Genomic DNA, 23,355 nt, shown 5'->3' with positions numbered 1-23,355 from the left:
TCTGGATTGGGACCTAACCCCCTTCCTCTCCCCTACCCCCCAAAATTATGTTAAATTGTGTCAAAAGCTCTAGTTATCCTGGAATAAACCATCAGGCATGTGTTCATTTTAAAACCCTGTGCTTTGCCATTTAATTTCTATTCTAATTAATTACTATAGGGCTGGAAATTCTATGGCTATAGCTTTCCTACAATGATGTCAAAGAATTTTATGGCTACTGTAATGTGCTGTCTTAAAAAGTGACTAGCTAAAGTATTTGTGGCAAGGCAGTGTCTAACAGTGAACATGTCTGCTTTTATAGGGAACAGAGGGATCCAGACTGAGGCCTTCAGCAAACAAATCCTGCTGTCACCCCAACGCGCTCCTCTTTGGAATGTAAGTACATGCTGAAAACCAAATTTGCCTTTAGCTTGTTTATGAATCAGTGATGGTGGAGGCTGTCAGTGGCTAGAATTAGTATTATCATTGCAGTAACACTCACAGGCCCAAATCAGGAGAGGGGCTTTATGGCGCTAGGTGCTGTACAAAGAGCACAGAGCTGGAGATATTACAAGCTGCCAAGTTTGTGTAAAACAATGTGAAGGGGTAGGGGGGGACGGGGAAAGCTAATAAAATCGTGCATAGTCCAGAAGCATCTCTACATGGGCCAGTGGTGCGTAGCCAGATGCCTTCATACTGATTATGTAGGATTTCAACAAAACTGTAAAACATAAGCTAAATATCCAACGTCTCTGCTGGCTGCCAACCTAGCTAGTCTCCGTTGCCGGTTCGCTGTAGTCACTGGGGAGCGTGGAAAGTGGAAAGATGAGAGTGGCAATTTTAAGGTAACATTTGTCAGAGGAAAAACTGAAGCAAAGCTAAAGAACTGTCCAATTGTCTGGTGAAAACATCACCCTTCAGAAGCGAAACAACATGCTGTTGCTAAGAATCCCTGTTGTGCTGACAAAATGAATGACCTGACTTTTTGTCCGTGGATTTATTGTACGAAATATACTCTTTAGCCTTGCCTTGCTGCTTGCTGATCAGTTCACCTTCCTCTCAGGGGCTTACTTAATTTCAGCTCTGCTTTTTTTAAAAAAATGTTACTTCTACAACTGTAATAATGTGGTTCCGCAGTGAAAACGGCACTTTCTGCTACCTGTGTGTATTACTAGTCAGTTCTAGCAGCTTCCGTGGCTAAAATAAGGTAGTATACCCAGGCTGGTATCCTCATCTAGTGGTTGGTCCACACAAGAGGTTAAGAGCCTACTAATGCTGCTGGATGATAGAGTTACACCTTACAGTGCACGTGTAAAGTGCTGATGTTTTTAGCACTGAAGGTCCTGTGTTGGCTGGTGCTCCTTTGTGGTGTTCACCCAGTAGAAAGATGTATCGCCTTCCAGTCAGTTAACTCTGTTAGGGCTCAGTTAAGGCAGTGGGGTTACACCGCTGTCACCGATGGTCTAACTGAGTTTGCACAACATTTATGTACTGCTGACATTGGAAAAGAAAAGAACCCAGATTGCTTCTCAAGTGCCAGTTTAACGTGGCAGGGCTGGCAGGTAAAGGGAAACATCTCTCTACTTCTCAGCGGAGCACATTTGATCTGAAAATCATTGGTAGACAGCGACCAGGGAACCCCACAATGCCGCTTGCTACAGTTTAGCTTTTCAGATTAGAACATTGGTCCTTTCCATCAGGGCTGGGAGGCAGTATATTGTGTATGGTGGTAAATGCTATAGAGACTTTCCAGAGCAAAATGAAATGTTTCCCTTTCTCCCTCATGATGCAGGACAGACCTTTAGAGCATCTTATAGTCCAGTATCTAGGGCAATGCCACCTGTAGAAAGTCATTTTGTCTTTCTTTGGTTTCTCTGTCGCCTAAGTTTTGCTTCCCACTCTCATGTCTATCAAAACAGAAGTTTTTCCCCAAATATGGAATTGGCTTCACTGATAAATTTGGTAATTATTGCTGTCAGATCTTCCCTTTGAACTTCCTTGTTAATTTATCGTCAGGAAGCATCAAATATCTCTGAGACAATTAATCCAAACATTTAATTAAAAACAGGCAAATTTAGAAAAATCTCTGATTAAATATTTAATTAGAAATCTGAGCTGACCTAAATGAAGAAAACCTAAAAGCCCTGCTGTAAAAGGCAGCTGGTTAAATGCCAATCACTCTGTAGTGATTTGGGTTCACACTCAGGCTTGTGATCTGTGTAAAGCTGAGGATATGAACAGAAGTTCTCCATAGTTATGAGCTGGCATCAGTGCATTAAGTGGATGCCAGCCTGAGCTTGCATTAGTTTTTCCACAGTCCCTCTCGCACAAAGGGACTAATGCCGTCAGGAGAAGCCCTGGCAGCGCAGCTCCATAGATGCTGTGGTGCCTGGGAATCAGAGCACCCTGAAGTGTGTGCAGATGACTCAGGCCTTCTGTGAATCTCCATCTCCCTGGGCAGAGGCAAACTGCAGTCCTACCCTGGAATTATTTGGGAAACCTTTGGGTGAATTCCTCTTGTGGAGTTGTCTCAATTCTCATGGGTGGAGAGGGCTGAGGCTGTGAGTCGGTAGCTAAAGGCTGGGACTCTGAGGTGGGAGAATAAGTGAAGACTGTCGTGTAGGGAGAGGGAACGTTGGTGATATTTCGTATTACTGAGCAGGGTGTGGGAATTCCTGGGAGAGTAATGTAGTGCCAGCTGGACAGGGGAGAACAGCAGAGCAATTTACAGGGAGACACACTGGGAAGAGATGGTCTGCACAAGTAACTAAGCTGTCTGGCAGTTCAACCAGTGGAGTCACCCAGATACCCTGGGGCTAGAGGGCCTGTATCGTGAGTTATCCTTTCCTGTGTACAGGGGTTCTGGGAATGTAAAAACAGAAATCAGACTTTCTAGCAAAGGATGAGAAGTCATTCTGCAGTCTTTCCACTCACTTCTCGGGGCAGAAGGGGGGAAAGTTTCTCACTACAGCCTGAAAGGGCTGATGGGTCAGCTCTTAATGAGTGTGACACGCAATGCAGCCGCTTCAGCCCTCTCTAGATGAGCCTTGAGGTGGAGAGGGGAGCCAGATGTGTATCTGCTCCCTGACATGGCATTGAAGAAGGAAACTGGTAAGATGATTCACAGTGGCAAAATATAGCAAAGGATGTAAGTCAGCTACAGACAGATCCCTCGGATGCCTCTGGCAAAAGATGCTGCCCTGTTATCCTAGGCAAACAGATAAGGAGGCAAGTGAGGGAAGAAGCAGTGTTCCTACCTCTGTTCAGAAAGGAGAAACCAGTCCTGATAAAAGGCCTTTTAGCCAAAACTGAAAGCAGAATCCAGCAGTGTCTACTTTAGCTATTGTTTGTGGAGCACTGAGAACATACGCAGCGCCGGCAGTGCCTAGGGCGTAGGTAACGTCCTTGCCCAGAGGAGACAAACACATGGAACAACCGGAGACACAATGCCCTGGGTTCAGCACACATGGTGCCCCTAGTGTCTTTGGCTCCGATTGAGAAACAGCAGCACTGTTCAGGTGGTGGGATGAAGACTAGCAGGCTGCATGGAAGGACTGTGTCCTGAGGAGGGACCTGGCAGATGGGTAGCTGTGTCCAGCCACTCCAGGAAACAGAGGGGCAGCATGGACATGAGTGAGAGGGAGAAGGATACAGGCAGTAGTGAGGCATGAAATCTTCGAGTGAAAGGACTTTGGGGCTGGGGTGTAGGTCTAGTCTGAGAAAGGACACGATGCAGTGAACAAAGTGTGAATTTACAGTAACCTTGTAAATACATAAAAGCTGTAGCTAATACAAAAGAGATAGCCGGGTAGTAAGCAATGTGCCATAGCTTGCACCCGTGGCCTAGCAGGTTCTGCAGCGTGTGAACAGCTCATGACCTAAGTGGGACTGACTACCAAAATTAGTATCCCAATCATAAAATGTGTGACCCAACGTATTACCCAATAGTGTTACGTCGAATGTGCTGCTAAGCTGATTCATGACTATGTACTGTGGATGCATAGCATGCTCCGTATCCAGCCCCTGTGCCTGAGCCTGATCAACTCGATTGTATGCCAGTAAAAAACCCTCCGTGACAAGTTCAGAGCTCAGTTCTTGGGAACCGAGTGGCTAAGGTCCCAGAGGACACTGATTGGATAAGGTCTCAGAAGCCACCCCAATAGCTGGGGGAGAATGGACCACACTCTCAGCTGGGAGCTGGGGCAAGATGCTTCTGGGGGGCTGGAGCTTGCCAGGAGCCTGTGGGGTAGTGGGGGTCCTGACAGGGAGCTGCCAGCAGAGCTGAGACCCCAGGCTCTCAGCACCCCACGCTGCCTTTCTTGGGTCCGTGGAAGTGTTCCTGGTGAGGACGCGCAGCACCGACCTCAGGAGGGCAGTGTGGACATGCACACTGCAGTGATTACTCCTGTGGCAGAAATTTGACCTAATATAGATTGTGCGTGGCATTAATAAAGCAGTGGCTCTCTTGGATGTTTCTGTTCTGTGGACTGTACAGACTTCCTGAATGTCTGCAATAAAGAAGTATCCGCTGAAATATAAGAATATTTCCTTGGAAAATCCAGAGGGAGTTTTAGATTAATGTGCTTTCTCCTTTTTAGATAAAAATGAGTGAGGAAAATCTGTCTGGAGAGCTCCGATACAGCTCTTCCGGATTGCTGACTGGAATTGGCGTGTTAAAGCACATCAGAGTTTTGATAAGAACCACTTTTATTAATGCGTTCGTAGCAGTACAGCAGCCCAACGCAAGTTCACATCATCTTCCCATAAGCCCCGATTCAGGAGAGCCCTTCTCTCTGTCTCACTGCCTTCTAGGGCACAGAAGCACATTCCTAACTGCCCTTCCCTGAGAGGGCCTAAGGAAGGGGGGAATTTTGGTTCCTCGGGCAAATCCAGAGTAAAAAGGGTCTGCATGAGGGGACTGTGATGAAGTGGGACTGTTCTTAATGTTTCCTCTGAATGTTTCCTCTGAATACTGTGTGAGTGCCTCAGTTTCCCCTATGCAGTTCTTAAGTCTCCAGCATGAATAAATGGCTGACACTCTGTCTCCTGGCAACAAATGGTTGGGGCCCTTTCCCCCCTGCAAGGGGATGGCTAAAGGTGAACAAAGAGATCAGGTGACCTCTTAGCCTGGGAAAGAGACAAAGGCCAGAACGGAGGGGCTGGAAGGGGGTTCAGTTTGGAGCTGGCTGGGGACGAGGAGTGAGGGCAGATGTGGGGGTCTGCCTCACTGGGTCCCAGAATGGACCTGGCTGAAGGGTCCTGTTCTCTGTACCTACAAGCTCTGTTTTAAACCATGTTCCTGTCATCTAAAAAACCTCTGTTTTACCGGCTGGCTGAGAGTCATATCTGATTGCAAAGTGGGGGTTCAGGACCCTCTGGCTTCCCCAGGACCTCACCGGGGCGGACTCCCTGTGGGAAGCACACAGGGGGGCATATGTTGAATACTCCACGGTCAGACCCAGGAAGGTGAAGCCGTGTGAGCTTCTTGCCCTGAAGACAATCTGCTCCAAGGGACAGGAGGCTCCCCAGAGTCCTAACTGGCTTGGTGGAGAGCAGTTCCAGAGCATCGCCCGGGGACTCCGTGACAGGGACCAATCCTGGGGATGAAAAGTTCACTGTCAGCCTTCAGGCAGGGTACAAGGCAGCTGCACAGCCAGGCTTTGGCCCCTGCCACAGCCAAAGTAGTGCAGTAGCACTTGTTGCTAGCTGCTTCCCACCTCTCTGCTCAGAGCCTGTGTATGTCACAGAGCCTCTGGGTCTTCCAGCAGACCCCTCTGTGCTCCTGGGAAGAGCCTCTGCTCTGGGATGCACAGGGCTCGGCGACAGATGGCTTAGCTTCTGCGGCACATACTTCCCCTCTGCCATCTCCCAGGGAAGGCTGTTTCACAGCCTGGTGGGCAGTTCAGAGCATTTCATTGACATGGTTAGATTAGACATCAAGGTGTGAGAGAGGGGGTACTCTGCCCTGAGGAACCAAACGAGTCTCCTGCTAGTGGGTGTGCAGCTCCCCTTCCCGTCAGTGGGTTTATGGGCCCATGACCAGAGGCTGGCTGAGAAGTGAGCAGCCTCCCTGAGGTTTCGCAGATACTGCCGCAGGTTCAGACATGTGGACGTCACTTTGAACTGTCTGTGGAGAAGTGATGGTGAGGAGAAATTAGTTAGTTCCTTATGTGTTTTCTGCACAAATTTAAATGAGGTAGTTTCTCATCATATTAACTGACCTGAGAACACTAGCCTATTTTGTGACCAGCAGTTGTAAGCCATTAATGCTTCTGACTTTGTTTCAAAACAATGTAGTCTTTTAAGTCAGAGCTCTGCCTGCACAAAGACTGCAGGATCTGGCCCATTGTGTGACAAAACGGAACCTGCCTATGGGAGCGCAGACAACCTCTGTGCTGAAACCACAGACGTGAGAACACCGCATTTACTCCCTCCCCCCGTTAAAAACAAAACACAGTGAGACCTTCATTGGTGCTGGGAGGATTAATTCGTTAGCTGCTGAGCAACAATGCAGACCGCAGGCTTGCTTCTGCTCTCGACCTTGCCTTGGAGCCTAGATGCCAGCTTCTGACCTGGTTTGAACCCGACTCTTCTATTTGCCTGTTGTCTGCAACTTGGTGTCTGACCCTGACTCCCTGGTATCTGGACTCCAACTTGGTAACTGAGTCATTGGCTGCCTGCGACCCAGCCCTGATAGGGACAGGCAGGACCGATGCAAACTCTCAACCATTAGCGCTGGAAAGGGAAGGAAATGATCGATGATTTTTCTGCACAGAGACAAGATTTGGTTCCATGTCAGATTTTAAGAATGGTCCTGATTCAGTGATTTCTGAATAAACTAATAATGGATCCAATTTAAAGCCCTTTAGAGGACTAAGGGAAAGGTTTGCTTTGTGCTAATCCATAGTTTCTGAAAGCTTGTCACAAAGCCACCCTCAATAAGAACGGATCTGACAATCATAGCTCTGCAAACCTGACAGTTTCAGCAGTTAGACGGTTGAAATGTCACACGAGTGTATGCACTGGGAGGTATATTGACACACATGCTGTGAGAGAACAGGCTTGTATTGCTGCAGTCTAGACAATTGATGCCTATTCCACGGGTCTCATAAAGTTCTGTTTTCCACTGTATTCATCACAGCGGGAACTTAACAAATACAGCCGTTAGATAGTCCCTACTGAAATTCATGCCTGTATTTCAGTCAAGGAGTTCTGAGGCCCAGAATCTAAGACAGATTGCTTTGTCACCAGAGCCGAGCTGTGTCATGCCCAGCACTTCACCATCCCGGTGGTCTGGGCAAGTTTCTTTCATGATCTTGGGATTATGGATTCTCACTCACTGAGTTTCACTTTGAGTTTCTGGTTCATTTCCCCTCCCCCCCCCCCCAGCTTTAAATCAAAGCAGCTGAGTGTCACCATATTTCCATTTCACATATTTTTGAGCCAAAAACAATGAGCACAAATTTTTTTCCTAGATTTATTTACTAAAAATGTCCGTGTCTCTAGAGGTCCCAGGACCCCGCTCAGCTTTTCCTCTACTCTGTGAGGTGGCAGGGACTGTGGTTAGCAAAGCCTCCCAGACTCCCAATATCCTGCAAGATGGCTGGCCATCCCCTTACCTAGTCTGTTCTGCGGTCCTTGGAGCTGCCCTGCCTCCATTCCCGCACCATCCATGGAGATCCAGTTGGGCAGAGGGGTGCTCCTCTGCAGCTCCTTGCCACCGGGCACCTGTTGGGGCTGAGAAGCGACTGTCCCATAACAAAAAGAACACGGTGTCTTTGTGGCACCTTAGAGACTAACACATTTATTTGGGCATAAGCTTTCGTGAGCTAGAACCCGCTTCATCGGTTTTATGGGTTTTAGCCCATGAAAGCTTATGCCCAAATAAATGTGTTAATCTCTAAGGTGCCACAAGGACTCCTCGTTCTTTTTGCTGATACTGACTAACATGGCTACCACTCTGAAACCTGTCCCATAACAGTAACTTGTGGTGTTATCCCTCCTGCTTGGTCTGCCATGGTGTATATCGCCTTGTGGCTTTGCACTCCTGGGTAGCAGAAGTATCTTATACATAAGAACAGCCAGACTGACTCAGACCAGCAGTCCATCTAGCCCACTGTCCTGTCTTCTGACAGTGACCAGTGCCAGATGCCTAGCAGGGAATGAACACAATAGTGCTATTAGCAAGTGATCCATCCCCTGTCCTCCACTCCCAGCTTCTGGCAGTCAGAGGTTTGTGGACACCCTAAGCATGAGCTTACGTCCTGACCATCTTAGCGAACAGCTATTGATGGACCTGTCCTCCATGAACTTATCTAGTTCTTGTTTGAACCAAGTTATAGTTTTGGCCTTCACAACATCCCCTGTCAATGAGTTCCACAGGTGGACTGTGCGTTGTGTGAATAAATACTTTCTTGTGTTTGTTTTAAACCTGCTGCCTAGTAATTTTATCGAGTGATCTCAGGTTCTTGTGTTATGTGAAGGGGGTAAATAACAGTTCCTTATTCACTTTCTCCACACCAGTCATGATTTTATAGACCTCCATCGTGTCCCTCTTTGTTCATTTTTTTTTAGCAGAACAGTTCCAGTCTTTTTAATCTCCCCTTTTATGGAAGCTGTTCCATACCCCTAAGCTGCTGCTTATCTTCATTTTCTGGGTGCAGGTGTTTTGTGCCCACCTCAGACCCCAGAGGAGCTGACATGATGAAGCTCTGGTCTTAAGAACAACAACAATCCGTCACTCTGGCCTTTCCCTGTGCGGGGGGAGGGTTGGCACCTGAACATACCGATCATGATGTGCTGCCTGCAGCCAGCTCTGTGGGAGACAGACTCTTCTGGAGCAAGGGCACCAGTTGCATTAAAGATTGATTTGAAAAATGTGGTCTTGCTTCATGGAATCAATATTTCCTGATGCTGCAGTATGGCTGACTTAGATTTGGAACAAGGAACTTTTTCCTCAAGCAAAAAACCAGCAAACAAAAAAGCCCTCAACTCTCTGCCTCTCTTCCTGCCTACCAGGGAATAGGGACTCTGTATCAAGACATAAAGGTCTAGAACATTTGATCTGTTTATGATTTTGCAAATTAATTACACATCTCAGTTAAATCCAGACCCTTCTCACTCCCCTCACCCCCACATACCCCAACCTTTCTCTCCGTTGTGTTGTTACTTTCCTGGATATAACGTGTGGCCTACAGTTTTACATCTAAGAAATAATTCTTTAGACATTTAGGCAGAACAGTCGTTTCTGGTGATATACCCAGCATCTAAGAAAGAAGAGCATCACTGCTGACGCTGAGCACCTCTCTCAGATCTAATTCCTGTTCATTCAGACAGATAGAACTAGCAAGACCATCTGCAATAGCACTGTCTGGTCACTTCCATTAATGTTGCACTATTTACATGGCTGAAATGGCATCATGATTTTCTCTTTTTGTTTTTTTTCCTAAAGGAACAATGTTAGACTTTAATGACGCTTGTGGAGGCCTTTCATATATCAACTACGGGTTAGTTAAAGCTCTACTCTTGATATTTTGGCTGGATTCTAAATTTTCTCCTTTTTAGTGTTAAAACAAACCCTGCTGGAACTTTGGTTACTCCCACAGATAGCAAAGGGAATTCTTATTCAATATACCTGTGTGCGTGTACGCTGTGTGCAGCAGTGGCTTTCTGGCTGCTGAGGTTTGTAGTTTGATTATTTATGAGATTAAATAATTATTGTTAAGTGCCCCGTGACAGAGTGCCATAGACATTTTTAGATAATGAGTAAAAATGAGCTGGCAGTGCTGACTGTGCCAATGCATCAGAACTGTGCTTCGATTCTACTTTGTGGAAAGCCTGGACTTAGGAATGGCCAATTAATACAAAACCATTTAATTAAAATGTCATCTTCACATTAGCCAGAAGAAGCCTTGTCATAAACAGATAGTTAAGGGTTAATGTCTCTTTTACCTGTAAAGGGTTAACAAACAGGGAACCAAACACCTGACCAGGGGACCAATCAGGAAACAAGATACTTTCAAATCTTGGTGGAGGGAAGCCTTTGTTTGTGTTTTTTGGGTTTGGCTTTGTTCTCTCTGGGTCCTGGAAGGGACTAGACGTGCAACCAGGTTTCTTGCCAATCTCCCTGCTACAGTCTCTTATATATTCAGAATAGTGAGTACTTAGTAAGAAAGGTGGTTATAGTCTTTTGATTGTTTTCTGTATTTGCAAATGTGTATTTGGCTGGAAGTATTTTAAATTGTATTTCTGCTGGAGGACGCTTTTCTCCAGTTTCTATAAGCTGACAGACCCTGTAACTTTTACCATCTAAATTGCAGAGATATCTTTTAGTTTTTTTCTTTCTTTTTATTAAAAGTTTTACTTTTTAAGACCTGTTTGATTTTTTTCCCCTTGTTGAGGCTCAAGGGAATTGAGTCTGTACTTACTAGGGAAGGAGAAGGGAGGGGGAGAGAAGGGGGGAACCACCTTGATTTCTCTGTGTTGTGGTTCAAGGAGTTTGAATCACGGTGATCTCCTAGTGTACCCAGGGTGGGAAAGATCTGGGAGGAACAAAGGAGAAGGGGAGGGAAATGGTTTATTCCCCTGTGTTGTAAGACTCAAGGAATTTGGGTCTTGGGGTCCCCAGGGAAAGTTTTTGGGGGGACCAGAGTGCCCCAAAACACTATATATTTTTGGGTGGTGGCAGCGTTTCAGATCTAAGCGGGTAATTAAGCTTAGAGGAATTCATGCTGGTACTCCCAGTTTTTGGACTCTAAGGTTCAGATTGGGGAAAGATACTATGACAAGCCTCCACGGGCAGGATTTACCAAATGAATTGTTTGCTAGGGGGTGGTACGACTGCTGAAAATAAGTAGAAAGCACCCACAAGTTAGCTGCTGCTTTAGCGGCAAGTCCTGAACCAGACAGCTACGATCTCAATCCTGTGAGTGCCTGACGTGGGCAGGAGTCGTGTGTCTTCATTGAGGCTCCGAGTGGGCACAGGAGTCTGCTCACGCATCGTCTGTTGGAGGTTGAGGGGACAGGGGCTAGGCAGACAGCTGCCAGACCAGAGGGATAGGTGAAGGGATGTGGCACCCAGTGTTTTAACTGTATCCAGCAAGGCTCCAGTCCTACGAATGGACCCATGGGCATGGACCCTTCAATAGGACTGCACCCACAGGCAGGTTTCTGTGCTTTCAGATCCTGATGCAGGATCAGGCCTTTGGTTTTTTAAACATCCAGCTATTTTCTGTTCTGAGGAGCTCTTCCTTGGCACCCATACAGTGCAGTGGGCTGCTCAGGGAATGGTTCAAGGTAGAATTTGTTAGTCGCTTTTTCAGTTTCCCAAAATTAAGAGAGTCCTCCAGCCCCACACGCTTGAGGAGGTTAGGAGGTTTTTGGTTTTTTATTTTTTTCCTGTTCCACTTTGGTTTAATTTAGAACTCTTGAGAACTGCATGACTTGCATACCTCGGTCCATCCTCAGGGATCCTATTGCACGTTTTATTTAGCTAGCATCTGCCTGTTTGAATGAAATGTTATTTTATGTGGAATTCAGTGTTCTGTTACCAGGAACAGGAAAACTGCAAATAATTCTTTCCCTCTTGACAATCCTGATGTTGCCAGCTGTATTACTTATTTGCCATTACCGTCTGGTACCTGTCAGAATTATATTCAAATCCAGAACAGATAGCAGACCTATTCACGTTCCGGTGCTTGTAATTCTAGATTTCAGAGTAGCAGCCGTGTTAGTCTATATCCGCAAAAAGAACAAGAGTACTTGTGGCACCGAAGAAGTGGGATGTAGCCCACGAAAGCTTACGGTCAAATAAATTTGTTAGTCTCTAGGTGCCGCAAGTACTCCTATAATTCTAGAGGCAGATGATGAAATACATGGTTGTAGGTATAACTTATGTTCCCCAGTCCTGCATAGCCATATGAATGAGACACTGTGTTGCTTTGTATAATTCTTCAACAACAAGCAGCTGTAAGGCTTGGAAGTATACAAAGACTTTATCTGAGGTCTCTAACTGGTTCTGGTTATTAACCTTTGGCTAAAAGTTGTCCTGCTGCAAATTCCAGCTGGAAATTTGCACCTGGCAGCAGTTGGCCAACTGGCTTTTGAAATTGAACAATGGGTCTTTTGTTGACTGGTTCTTGGGACTAGTGGCCCACTACTGGAAATTGGTAACAGTCAGAAGAAACCAGCAGAGGCTCTGAAACTGATAAAGACCTGCCAAAGGTTTTAAAAGATGTCTCCAGGAGTTTCTACTCAGGAAGACAAGCAATTTTTTCTAGGTTATTTTTGTTTCTAGTTCTTTTTTTTTTTGGTTTCCCTGTCCTGTTTTTTCCATCTGTACGTCTCAGAGCAAATTTTAAGACTCTGGCCTGCACCCCAGTTTTCCAATCTTTGCTAGAAAATTGATGGATGCATTAGAATTTTCCTTGGGATCTTCCCTGGGCTAGATGCTGGAATGACTGGTGAAATTACCTGGTCTGTGCTATGCAAGATGATCAGAATGGTCCCTTTTAGCCTTAAAATCTCCAAACCCAAGAATCTCCAGTCCAAGCCTATGTCCTCTCTAATGACGGATTGTACATTTTTTTTCCATGTCTCTTTTTGGATCATGTCACAGACAATGGCACTTTTGTCACCTGGACAATCCAATATAATTCTGTCATCATTTAGTTCCCTCTTCTGTTTACGGTGGTGCTGCATGTATGTAGATATACTTGCAAAGTGCTCTGGGATCTTTCAACCTGAAAGAAGTTGTTATGAAGGTAAAGATCTTATTTTATTAAAAATAATTGCAGAATCCTTTCACTTGTACACTTCAAGAAAAGCAAATTTCAGCTCTCAAATTGAGCAGGAAAGGTATAAAATACATTACAAAAACAAAGCCAATGTCGCAATACCATAGCTGCCAAACACTGTGCTGTATGGGTAATAATGCTCCCCGTTGAGAACTGAATCACACTTTTGTAGCATAGAGTATAATTAATGTTTTTCACATAGTATGCAATGGGGGAACTTAATTGTAATGGGCCACCAGTTACACCATGGCTGTTACACTGGGGTGATGGAGTAGGATTCCAATTTCCACAACAACAGAGCACACAAATATTCTTAGTTCCATAACCATACAGCTGAATAGTATGTTCTCTTTGAATTAGGAAGCCATTTATCTGTAAACCTTGATGGGAGACTAGTATTAGGTGCCACAAGAAGATACTGTTGCCCCTGCAGACACCTCTAGAGGGAAAAGATCCATAGTCCCTTGGAGGAGGCCAGTGCATACCCTGTAAAAGATCACTGTACGTATCAATATCATGCTAACCAAATCACACTAGAATACATAGGTTATCATAATAAATAGTAACATATAATTTATTATCAGACTTGACAATTACATTAAAGATAATTAAATACTAATGGAGCTGGAATACTCACAAATAGTAACGAAGACACTAAACTAAAAAATGATGCAAGTCAAGGGAGCTTCCGACAAAACCTCTGGTTTAAAAAAAGTCCATTGTAGGGTTTTTCTATGACGCTTCCTCTAGTTCCTTTACAACAGGTGTTCCCTGCTATGGCAGATCTTTTAGAAGTGTGTGCATTTTATCTTCCAAATGGATCTGATTTGCAGAGGAACGAACATTTTCTGCAAGATATTACTTCCCCTTTATAATGGAACATGCCAAATGTTTAGCTGGACATTTTGATCAAGGCACAAAGTTTTAGGTGATCACAATTTTGCATTGTTCTCAAGGGCTTAATACCAACTAATTAAGTGCTGGATAGTGGAGAATGATCAACTCTCCTGACTGTGAGTCATAAAGGTAGCAATTTACATTTGGATTGAGATGGAATAGCCAGAATGCCCCTTTCATTGCTGTCTTTCTCAGGCAGTGTGAGTGGGTGGGAAATGCAAAAACAAAGCAAGCCATGCCAATGGTTTGCTCAGCCATTTCTCTGTGTTCTAAGGCATGCCTGAATACTGGGATAGTCCACATGGCTAACTTGCCAAAATAAACACTTTGGGCTTGGCTACACTGGAGAGTTGCAGCGCTGGTGAGGGGGTTACAGCGCTGCAACTTAGGATGTGGCCATACTTGCAAAGCACGGCCAGCGCTGCAACTCCCTGGTTGCAGCGCTGGCTGTACACCCGGTCGTGCCTCGGGTGTAGCGATTCCAGTGCTGGTGATCCAGTGCTGGTCAGCAAGTGTGGACCCCACCAGCGCTTTTATTGGCCTCCAGGGTATAAGGAGGTATCCCAGCATACCTTTTAAGCCTCTCTGGTAATCCTTCACACTCCACTGCCCTGGGCTCAGCTGACCCCCCCTTTAAATGCCCCGGGAATTTTAAAAATCCCCTTCCTGTTTGCTCAGCCAGGTGTGGAGTGCAATCAATCATTCAATCAATCAGCGACCATGCCTCCACGCCCCAAACGAGCCCCAGCATGGAACAGTTCTGAGCTGCAGGACCTCATCAGTGTTTGGGGTGAGGAAGCTGTGCAAGCACAGCTGCTCTCCAGCCGCAGAAATTATGATACCTATGGGCAGATATCACAGTCCTTGCTGATAAGGGGCCATGAACGGGACGCGTTGCAGTGCAGGGTAAAAATAAAAGAGCTGAGGAGTGCTTACTGCAAAGCCCGTGAGGGAAATCGCCGCTCAGGAGCTGCCCCCACGACCTGCTGTTTTTACAAGGAGCTGGATGCCATATTTGGGTGTGACCCCACGGCCAATCCTAGGAGCACGATGGAGAGTTCAGAGCAGGGAGAAGTGGGAGAGGGTGTAGAGGAAGCCGAGAGTTAGGCTACTGGGATGGAGGGAGACACCCCGGAGTCCCAGGAGGCATGCAGCCAGGAGCTCTTCTCAAGCCAGGAGGAGGTTAGCCAGTCGCAGCAGCGGGAAGTTGCTGGTGAAGAAGAAGCAGAGGAGCATGCTCGGGGGTAAGCAGATTTTATGTTTCGGGAGAGGAGGGTGGGGGTTATGGCTGCCTGCATGCATGCCTAAACGTGGAATAGCCCATTGATTTGCTCTATCACGTCTCTGTAATCGGCCTCGGTAATCTCTTGAAAAGTTGCAGCCAGAGTGTGGGCAATGTGCTTTCGCAAGTTTATAGGGAGAGCCACCGTGGTCCTTGTCCCGGTCAGGCTAACTTGTCCGATCCACTGTGCAGTGAGGGGTGGGGGACCATGGCTGCACACAGGCAAGCTGCATAGGGGCCAGGGCGGTATCCACATTGCTGGAGAAGACCCTCCCTCTCTTCCCAGGTAACACGCAGCAGTGATATATCTGGCAGTAGGAAACCCTGTTGAGAATGTAGGGATACTACTCAGTGCAGGGCGCCAGGTTCACGGTACCCCCCCCCAGCAGGTCGCCAGCTCCGCGTTCCTGCCCCCCCCGCCCGCCAGCAGGTCACCAGCACCACGGTCCTCCCCCCCAGCAGGTCGCCAGCACCGCGGTCTGCCCCCCCCCAAGCAGGCCGGCAGTTCCGCGGTCCAGCCCCCCCACCGCCAGCAGGCCGGCAATTCCGCTGTCCAACCCCCCCCCCCCCCCCCCAGCAGGTCGCCAGCTCCGTGTTCCGCCCCCCCCCCCGCCAGCAGCTCGCCAGCTTCCTGTGCCCTACTGTCCCCTGTGCAGGCCACCAGCTCCCTCCTCTACCCAGTGCAGATAAACCCCAGTGAGCCATCAGTCAGTTACCCTTCCCAGATGAAGTCGGGGCAGAAACACTCACCCCATTGCTCGCCATGCCTTCGCTTCCCTGGCCTCTCTGTGCTAGGTATGTGGGAATGATGCTACAAAAAGTCTGCAAACTCCTTCACTGTGTGATAATAAACAATGTAGCCTCTGTGTATTACATGTTTCTATCTGTTTATTTTTAGTGACCTTGACTAATGCAGCCGGATCAACGGACTCCCGTCGGTTGCAGAACTTGAGAAAAAATCCGTGAAAATCAAAAGAAGAATTGATCGAAGCAGTTATGAATCACTACACCAGAGAAAGTAGGAAGACACAGGAATGGAGAGAGAAAATGTATGAGTGGAGGCAAACACAAAGCAGGAGAAAGGAATTGGCTACCAAAAAACCCTCAAAGCAGCTGATAAGCCTCCTGGCTCGCCAAACTGACTCTTTCGAGTCTCTCGTAGCCATGCAGGCAGACCTGTACCGTGGTAACCCACACCCCTCCCAAAGCTCTCTTTGTTGTTCCCCAGTATTTGCACAAAACACCTTTCTCCAGCAGCCTGTTTCTTACTACCCCCAGCTGCCCCCAACACCTGTATGATCACCTACCAGCCCTGATAACTACAATCCTTACCCTGTGCACTCCACCCCCATTACTCTGCAGCATAGTAATCCTGAAGTGCAGCAGACATTGAACAGCAATCCAAACAGGACATATTCAAACCTCTGAATGTACAGTCCACCACCCTAGCCCCCCTGGTCTTTTATGTACTGTACTTTGAATAAAGGATTTTATGGCTTTTACAATAGTTTTTATTATTGCAGAAAGTGGTAAATATTGTACCCCAAGGTAGAAAGGAGCACAGCAAAGGCACCAAACATTACTGTTTGCTCTCAGCATCAAATTGCTCCCTTAAGGCATCCCTAATCCTTGAAGCCCTTTGCTGGGCCTCTCTAGTAGCCCTGCTCTCTGGCTGTGCAAATTCAGCCTCTAGGCGTCGAACCTCGGAGGTCCATTCCTCACTGAATCTTTCACCCTTCCCTTCACAAATATTATGGAGGGTACAGCACGCGGATATAACAGCAGAGATGCTGTTTTCCCCCAAATCTAGCTTCCCATAAAGACAACGCCAGCGGGCTTTCAAACGGCCAAAAGCACACTCCACAGTCATTCTGCACTGGCTCAGCCTGTAGTTGAACCGGTCCTTGCTCCTATCAAGCTTCCCTGTATACGGTTTCATGAGCCAAGGCATTAAGGGGTAAGCGGGGTCTCCAAGGATCACAATGGGCACTTTGACGTCCCCTACTGTGATCTTGCGGTCTGGGAAAAAAGTCCCGGCAATCAGCTTCCTGAACAGGGCACTGTTCTGAAAGATGCGTGCATCATGCACCTTTCCAGGCCATCCTGAGTAAATGTCAGTGAAACGCCCACGGTGATCCACAAGCGCTTGGAGAACCACAGAGAAATATCCCTTGCTATTAATGTACTCTGACGCCAGGTGGGGTGGTGACAGAATAGGAATATGCGTCCCATCTATTGCCCCTCCACAGTTAGGGAAACCCATTTCTGCAAAGCCATCCACAATGTCCTGCACGTTCCCCAGAGTCACAGTTCTTCTTAGCAGGGTGCGATTAATGGCTGTGCAAACTTGCATCAGCACCATTCCAACGGTGGACTTTCCCACTCCAAACTGGTTCGCCACCGATCGGTAGCTGTCTGGAGTTGCCAGTTTCCAGATTGCAATAGCCACCTGCTTCTCCACTGGCAGGGCAGCTCTCAATCTCGTGTCCCTGCGCCGCAGGGTAGGGGCAAGCTCAGCGCACAGTCCCATGAAAGTGGCTTTTCTCATCCGAAAGTTTGGCTGCCACTGCTCGTCATCCCATGCTTGCAGGACGATGTGACCCCACCACTCAGTGCTCGTTTCCCGAGCACAAAGGCGCCGTTCCACGGTGCTAAGCACATCTGTTACTGCCACAAGCAATTAAGTGTCTTGAGCGTCAGATGATTCAATATCATCGTCTGACTCCTTACTGTCACTTTGCAGCTGAAGGAATAGCTCCACTGCCATGCGTGATGTGCTGGCAACATTCATCAGCAAGGTCCTCAGCAGCTCAGGCTCCATTTGTAACAGAAATCTCAGAAATCGCGCTGCAGACTCACAATGGCGCCAAACTGCTTGGAATGTGTAGCAAAGCACCACGGGGCGTTGGAACAGGAAGCGGAAAGACCCGCACCCTTCCATCCCCTTCCCACAAGCCACAGCGCCAAAATGGGATGAGGTGCTCTGTGGGATAGCTGCCCACAATGCACCACTCCCAACAGCACTGCAAGTGCTGCAAATGTGGCCACACTGCAGCGCTGGCCCTACAGAGCTGTATGAACACAGCTGTAACTACCAGCATTGCAGAACTGTAAGTGTAGCCATGGCCTTTATTTCTTATCAGCCTGCATTTAAAAAAAAAATCTCTGGAAGGGTTCTTGGATTTTGGGACTTGTCTTTAAAAAAACAAAAACCTAAGTAGCCTCGTGCTGTCTGTTACACCAGCTGGTGTGTGTTCGGCAACTGTGGCTTCATGAAGAAAACTTCGGATTGGGGCCATCAGGATGCAATGCAACATTGTGAAGTTTCTCACCATCCTCAGTTCAGTTCAGTGACAAATCCTGATGTGATATGGGATGGGACAACATTCCAGCCAGAAACTGCAAAGGAGAGAGCAGACCACGGGTACAGAAATCAGTGAGGCAAGCTCTCCCCTCAGCCTCCTGTCGAGCCTTGTCCTCTGAGCTGTAACACAGAGAAGCAGATGTGTAGTCTAAGAATTTTTCCAGAATAATCTGTAAGCAAATGAGACATTGAAACGTGGCTTCTCTGGATTGCATTCCCAGCCTACCACGGTTCCTCTGCCAGCATTCACTATATTTCTTTTCTGTGTGTTAAATTTATCAGAGCAGGCACTAAGCCATTTCTCAGTTGTCGCTGTTGTAGCATGTGTACCTTGATATGCATTTCCACGTGAAAATATTCTCCCACTGGCCCAGGTGTTGAATGAGTTTCTATCGACCCCAGGTACTTAGGGATACTGGAGAGGACCTTTTTGGCATTCAGAAGGAAGAGAGAGAGAGAGAAATGGACACTGCTGCTCATCTTGGGGCAAATGAGAAAAGGCCAGAGCTGCCATTATGTTTTTACTTTTTGAAATCACCTCAATCCGCTGCAGACAAATGTAATCTCTGAAATGCCACCTAGATGTTAAGTATCAGGGAGTAGCCGGGTTAGCCTGTATCCACAAAAACAACAAGGAATCCAGTGGCACCTTAAAGACGAACAGATTTATTTGGGCATAAGTTTTAGTGGGTAAAAAACCACTTCTTTGGATGCATCCCACAAAAGCTTATGCCCAAATAAATCTGTTAGTCTTTAAGGTGCCACCGGACTCCTTGTTGTTTTTCTAGATGTTAAGGCAATTGAAGCCCTAGCAATACTGACAGTATGATAATGGTGATCTCTTTCTTTTCTGTCTTGCTTGTTAATGACCCATCTCAACTGAATAGCTGTGGGAAAGTGCTGACAGTAGGGGAAAGATGTAGGTAACCTGAGAATCGAATACAGATTGGAAATAAAATTCCAAAAGACAGAGCTGAGATGGGATTTTCTGGTTTTAGTGCTTCTCTGACATTCATTGTGCTATAGAATTCTACTTACTTGTGAACTCCAGTGAAAGTATTTAGACAGGCTGACATATGAGTAGATAACTGGTACAGTATTTTTCTGGCGTTGATTAAATGACTGAATTGTCCACGGACTTCAATGTAATGCTACTGCTGGACAGAGACTAATTTTCCATTTTGCAGGAAATTCTGCAATTTCAGAATGTCTTCTCTTTTTTGAAATGGAATGAAAACAAAAAAATTCTGTTTCCCAGGATGTGGAATTTTTAAAAAAAAAGTTTGTTTTTAGTTGATTGAAATGTTTAATTCAGATAAAGAATGAAACATTTCATTCTGATTTCATATTTTTAAAAAATGTATTATATAATTTAAAGAACAAAAGAAGCAAAGTTGTTTTAAAACAATCAAACCCCTTTCATTTCAACCTCATCAGAATGCTCCATTCTCTTTTTTTTTTTCCCCCACAACTGAAATTTTGTTGAAATTGACAGATTTCCATGGAACATTTCACTCTTGATGAATCAACATTTTCTGATGAAAAAGTGTTTCATCAAAATATTTTGACAATCATCTCTAGTCTATCAACATAGTAGTTTGTAGATTATGCTGGATGAGAACATAATCCCAACTACACACATAAAATGATGGGGTCTAAATTAACTGTTACCACTCAAGAAAGAGATCTTGGAGTCATTGTGGATAGTTCTCTGAAAACACTCAAATGTTCAGTGGCAGTCAGAAAAGCAAACAGAATGTTGGAAATCATTAAGAAAGGGATAGATAATAAGACTGAAAATATCATATTGCCTCTATAAATCCACAGTATGCCCACATCTTGAATACTGTGTGCAGATGTGGTCACCCCATCTCAAAAAAGGTATATTGGAATTGGAAAAGGTTCCGAAAAAGGCAACAAAAATGATTAGGGGTATGGAACGGCTGCTCTGTTAGGGGAGATTAATAAGACTGGGACTTTTCAGTTTGGAAAAGAGACAACTAAGGGGGGGATATGATGAGGTCTATAAAATCATGATTGGTGTGGAGAAAGTAAATAAGGAAGTGTTGTTATTTACTCCTCATAACACAAGAACTAGTGGTCACCAAATGAAATTAATAGGCAGCAGGTTTAAAACAAACAAAAGGAAGTACTTCTTCACAGAATGCACAGTCAACCTGTGGAACTTCTTGCCAGAGGATGTTGTGAAGGCCAAGACTATAACAGGGTTCAAAAAAGAACTAGATAAGGTCATGGAGGATAGGTCCATCAATTACTGTTAGCCAGGATGGGCAGGAATGGTGTCTCTAGCCTCTGTATGCCAGAAGCTGGGAATGGGCGACAGAGGATGTATTACTTGATGATTCCCTGTTCTGTTCATTCTCCCTGGGGCACCTGGCACTGGCCACTGTCGGGAGACAGGATACTTGGCTAGATGGACCTTTGGCCTGACCCAGTATGGCCATTTTTATGTTCTTATGAGAGCCACACACAGTAAAGCTGTTAAATGGAAGAAAACAGCTCTTGGCTAATCTCCTTGCACAAATGAACCTGAAGTGCTGCTTTTCTCTCTTTCTGGTTTATCAGGGGTCCGTACCACCAGCCCGCAATCCCCTTTTACACTAGGAGCTATTAACTTTATGCCTTATGACTGATGAAGGGAAGGGTCCTTCCTTTCAAGTGTATTCTTTTGGCACCTTTGCGGTTTATAGCAAACCAGATGGCATTGCACGAAGGGATTCAGAGTACAGTAACTGAGATCCTACACCTGGGGCCAGCTCCTCAGCTGCTGTACATCAGCCTGGCTCCATTAGTCACTGACGCTGCACTGATTTACACTAGCTGAAGATGTTTTCTTTGAATGTTAACTGAAAAGAGTGTTTGCCATGGTGTTGTAGCCATGTTGGTCCCAGGATCTTCAAAAGACAATGTGGGTGAGGTAATATCCTTTATTGGACCAGCTTGTGTTGGTGGAAGCTTTTGAGTTTCACAGAGATCTCCTTCAGGCTCCTTTTGAAAATCTCAAGTAATAATAGGGTATGTCTACCCTGCTGTTAACCACCTGCGGCTGACATGGGCTTGTGGGGCTTGGCTGGGGGGCTGTAAAATTGCCATGTAGATGTTCCTGCTTGGACCTGGAGCTCCACAAGGGGTGTTTACGTGAGGATATTACAGGGGGAGGGTCCCAGCGCCCAGGCTTCTGCCCAAGCACAAACATCTGCAGAGCAGTTTTTGGCTCCTTGTGCCGGAGTCAGCAGAGCGGGGCCAGACGCAGGTGTTTAATCGCAGTGCAGACACACGGGCACATGGTCCCAGGGAGCAGCAGCCAGTCTTGGAGCCCAGGTTGACAGACTCAGCCTCTTGCTGCTCAGGCTCTGAAGCTCATTCCCCTCGCTCAGCTGCAGATTGCAAGCCGCGATGTCCACCCTGCTCTGTGTAGCGAGAGCTCAGTGAGGCCAGGTCTGTCAGCCTGGGCTCTGAGCCTTGCTGCCACAGGCTGCTCTCACCCTGTAGATACACTCCCAGTTCCCCTTTGCCTCAGTTCGGCAGCTGTAAAGTGGGGACAGATTAAAGACTCTGAAGCCCATGCACATACTTAGGGCAATGGGAGCTGTAGGACAGATAGAACTCCCTTAGGCTCCTTGGAGAAGCCCGACCTAAAGGTGTAACCCACACTCAGTTGCAGACCTGTTCATGGCTTTACAACTTGTGAGTAATGCTCCCTGCTGGAAAGCACCTTTCTCCCACACTTCATCAGAGACTGTCAGCGTGTCACCTGCAGGTATTTCACTAAGTGCGGTGATTGATTTGAGATTGAGTAGAAAACTGAGAGCACAGATCTGAACGTGGCCAAATCAGATCTGGATCTGAACACTGTATCTCACAGCTGGACCCAAAGCCCAGATCAGAAAGCTTTGGTTTCAGAGGAAATGCCTGTCCTGATCTGATCATTCCCATGCAGCCCCTGTAGCTATGACACTGCTGCCCATAGCTGCTAGAAACCAGTTAAGCTGCTGTAAGACAGTGTGAGTTTTGTGCAGGTATGAAAAATACAGGCTTAAATGGGAGACAAATGGCAATACAAAGTAAACTGTTGATCTTCTTTGGCTTCTTGAAATATGTCATGTGCATTACATACCAATCACCTGTGCCTTGCAGTCCTGTCTCTGTAGGATTGAGAGAGAGTGTGTGTGTGTGTGTGTGTGTGTGTGTGTGTGTGTGTGTGTGTGTGTGTGTGTGTGTGTGTGTAAAAACAACCAGACACTGCTTGCTGGAGAGGGAAAGGGCATATGGGAGCGCCTGAAAATCTGCTGAAATAACAAAACAACAAGGCCATTCTGTGAGTGAAACAGTGAGCCAGATCCTCAGTTGGCATATATTAGTGTAGCCCAACTCCACCAGCTGAGGGCCTGGCCCATTACCTATAAAGGAGGAGATCTCAAGGACCCTATGCTGCATTCCCAAAACGCTCACTGATTTTTAGCACCTGTGTTCCCCAAACTCAAACAATACATCACTGTGAATGCAAGCTCTGTGGGGTAGGAGCGTGCTGGATGCTGTGTTCTGTAATGTGCCAAGATCACCGGTAGTGCTTGAGCAGTTAATAAATGATATCTTGGAAGGGGTCTAATTCTCAAGGCTTATACTGCAGTGTACATTACAAATCACACAGGCTTTACCGCACTGCATTGGCTTTCATTGTACTTTATATTCAAGCTGCACTGTTATAAAAAGTCTTTGATGTCCCTAGTCCAAAAAAATCTTCAGTGCTATGCAGTCGTATCCCACAGATACATTATTTTCGCTAGTGAAGACCAGAAATCATTGCCCCTACTGACAGCCAAATGGTTTTTCTACCATCTCATACGGGAAGTAGGAAGCAATGTTCCTAAGCACCAAGAAGATTAAATGGAACTCTTCTAACCCGTGATACATCCAGCTCTCATTCTGAGGCAACAGGCATTAGTGCATGCATGTAAGAACTACTTGCTCTTTCATTTTACAAAAATACAACCATTCTTCCCCATGCCCCCCCAAAA

At 46.3% G+C, this 23,355-nt stretch overlaps 1 protein-coding gene across 2 annotated transcripts in view; it reads left to right on the top strand.

The window, feature by feature from the left end:
* The window catches only part of HTR2C (5-hydroxytryptamine receptor 2C), a 436,533-nt gene that overhangs the window by 103,772 nt on the left and 309,406 nt on the right, over positions 1-23,355 (top strand). For both annotated transcript variants that reach the window (XM_030574618.1, XM_030574616.1), the window contains exon 2: positions 302-375. In XM_030574618.1, the coding sequence (XP_030430478.1) occupies positions 374-375 (2 nt within the window). In that variant the 5' untranslated portion in view covers positions 302-373. The remainder of the gene's footprint in view (positions 1-301; positions 376-23,355) is intronic.

This window comes from Gopherus evgoodei, chromosome 9 (assembly GCF_007399415.2).
Source record: "Gopherus evgoodei ecotype Sinaloan lineage chromosome 9, rGopEvg1_v1.p, whole genome shotgun sequence".
Taxonomy (NCBI): domain Eukaryota; kingdom Metazoa; phylum Chordata; order Testudines; family Testudinidae; genus Gopherus; species Gopherus evgoodei.
The sequence above is the reverse complement of the archived record's forward strand: the minus strand, read 5'-3'. Positions and strand labels throughout refer to the sequence as shown.